Source organism: Haplochromis burtoni, unplaced genomic scaffold, assembly GCF_018398535.1.
Source record: "Haplochromis burtoni strain Fernald_Lab_line unplaced genomic scaffold, NCSU_Asbu1 Contig_526, whole genome shotgun sequence".
In the NCBI taxonomy this organism is placed as follows: domain Eukaryota; kingdom Metazoa; phylum Chordata; class Actinopteri; order Cichliformes; family Cichlidae; genus Haplochromis; species Haplochromis burtoni.
The window spans coordinates 264,555-266,328 of NW_024582887.1; the positions used below are offsets into that span (position 1 = coordinate 264,555).

Here is a 1,774-nt window from a genome sequence, read left to right on the forward strand (position 1 = left end):
TCACTGACTTCTTCTATGCATGCAACACTATCGATTACAGTGGTGAATTCTCGCAGGAATAGGTGAATGTGCGGCAGTTTGAGGGGAAGAAGATGGGTTGGAGGAGCTGGAGCCCTTCTGCATCAAACTTGTTTTGGATTAATAGGTCCAAAAACAGTATCCAGTAAGAGTTCCCAGTCTAGACCCCCCAACCCAAACCTACCTCAGACGCATAACTAAAGCCATTTGTACATGCTCTACATAGCTCCAGATAAAACTCGGCACTTTTCCTCGACATTTTGCTAAAGAGTTGTTGTGCCAAAAACTGATTGCTTGTATTTAAACTGCTATAAATAACTTGTTGGTCTATAATATGTGAAACATATGTCAAATGTATCCCTCATGAATGATATCAAGTCATCTTGAGCAACAAACAACATTCCTGTAACAAGGTAGAAGCCCCAATCAGTTTTTGACAGTGACTTTATTTATTCTTTCTTTATGCAGTTAAAAAATTTCTTGTTGACTTTAAAAATGTCTCCTTTAAGAGTAATCTGGCCAAGAGGACAGCTGAAATTGCAACAAATGCAAAAATAGTTCTGTAAACATATTTAAGTGGACAAAAAGGAGCCGATGGATTATAATATAAGTACAATGACACAGTTACAAAGATTTATGAGAAACATGTAATTTTTTAATTTTATATATAACCCTTATGTAATACCTGTTCTCCAAGGTCTATCTAGCAACATACGTAACGATATTACACATAAAAACCCACGGAAACATTGGAAATCAGTTTTTGGCACAACAACCGGAAAGTAAATAAACGGCAGACAGAAATGACGCAGGTCGAATCGTCTTACGTTTCACGCATGCGCAATACATGAACGTAGCGTAGAAAACGATAGTTCGGACGCGGAGCGTTTTTAGACGACAACGCCGTTTGCAGATTTATCCGGATTAGTGTAGACGCCGCCTTATAACAAGATCTAACAATAAAGAAAACAAGGCATAAAAGAAAAATCCTTACTCGTATGGAGCGAGCAGCATCCATCAACTTCTCTGAAATCACCACTCTTTCTGCAATTTTCTCTTTGGTCTTTTCCAGATGGCTCTGTTAAGACAGACATGTAGAAACATATCATAATTACAATAAAAACAGCAAATGACATCATCAAAAAATAATTAAATAAATATATTTATTTGCATATTACCTGCAATTCTTGCCTTTTTGTTTCAGCTAATATAATGTCGTGGTCTTTGTGTTCATCCACCGCACACATGAGGCACAGGAACTGCCGATCGGTGCGGCAGTAAAGCTCCTGAAGTTTGTCATGACGGAAACAGATGCTTTCTTTGATATTTATAGAAGCTGTGATCAGTCTGTGTTTTTTAAGAGGCGGTACAATAAAATGAGGTTCCAGATGAGTCTGGCAGTAAGAGGCCAAACACACCTGACAGAACAGGCAAGCTTTACGTTTTCTCTCCGTGCAAATGTCACACTGCGCATCCCCAGGTGCAGCAGCACCCTGGCTGCTTGCCTTCTTCTTAAACTCCTCTACCAAGTTAGCCAGGATGGTGTTCCTCTTAAGAACAGGTCTCTCATTGAAAGTCTCTCTGCACAGAGGGCAGCTATACGTTCTCCTTCTGTTTCTTTTGGTATCCCAGTAGGTATAGATGCATTTCACACAGAAGCTGTGTCCGCAGGTAGTAGTCACTGGATCATTCAGTAACTGTGTACAGATGGAGCACTCAAACAGGTCCTTACTGTGAGCCATTTTTCCCGCACAAA

At 39.9% G+C, this 1,774-nt stretch overlaps 2 protein-coding genes across 2 annotated transcripts in view; both read right to left on the reverse strand.

Annotated features, from left to right (window-relative positions):
- The window catches only part of LOC102314341 (tripartite motif-containing protein 16), a 15,914-nt gene that overhangs the window by 2,941 nt on the left and 11,199 nt on the right, over positions 1 to 1,774 (reverse strand). The gene's annotated exons all lie outside the window — the stretch shown is intronic.
- On the reverse strand, positions 429 to 1,774 carry LOC121812314 (E3 ubiquitin/ISG15 ligase TRIM25-like). Its single transcript, XM_042214170.1, has 2 exons — positions 1,197 to 1,774; positions 429 to 1,096 (listed from the first exon to the last, which is right to left on the reverse strand). Exons 1-2 carry the CDS (start codon positions 1,758 to 1,760, stop codon positions 842 to 844), a joined length of 819 nt encoding a protein of 272 aa, XP_042070104.1. The 5' UTR covers positions 1,761 to 1,774; the 3' UTR covers positions 429 to 841.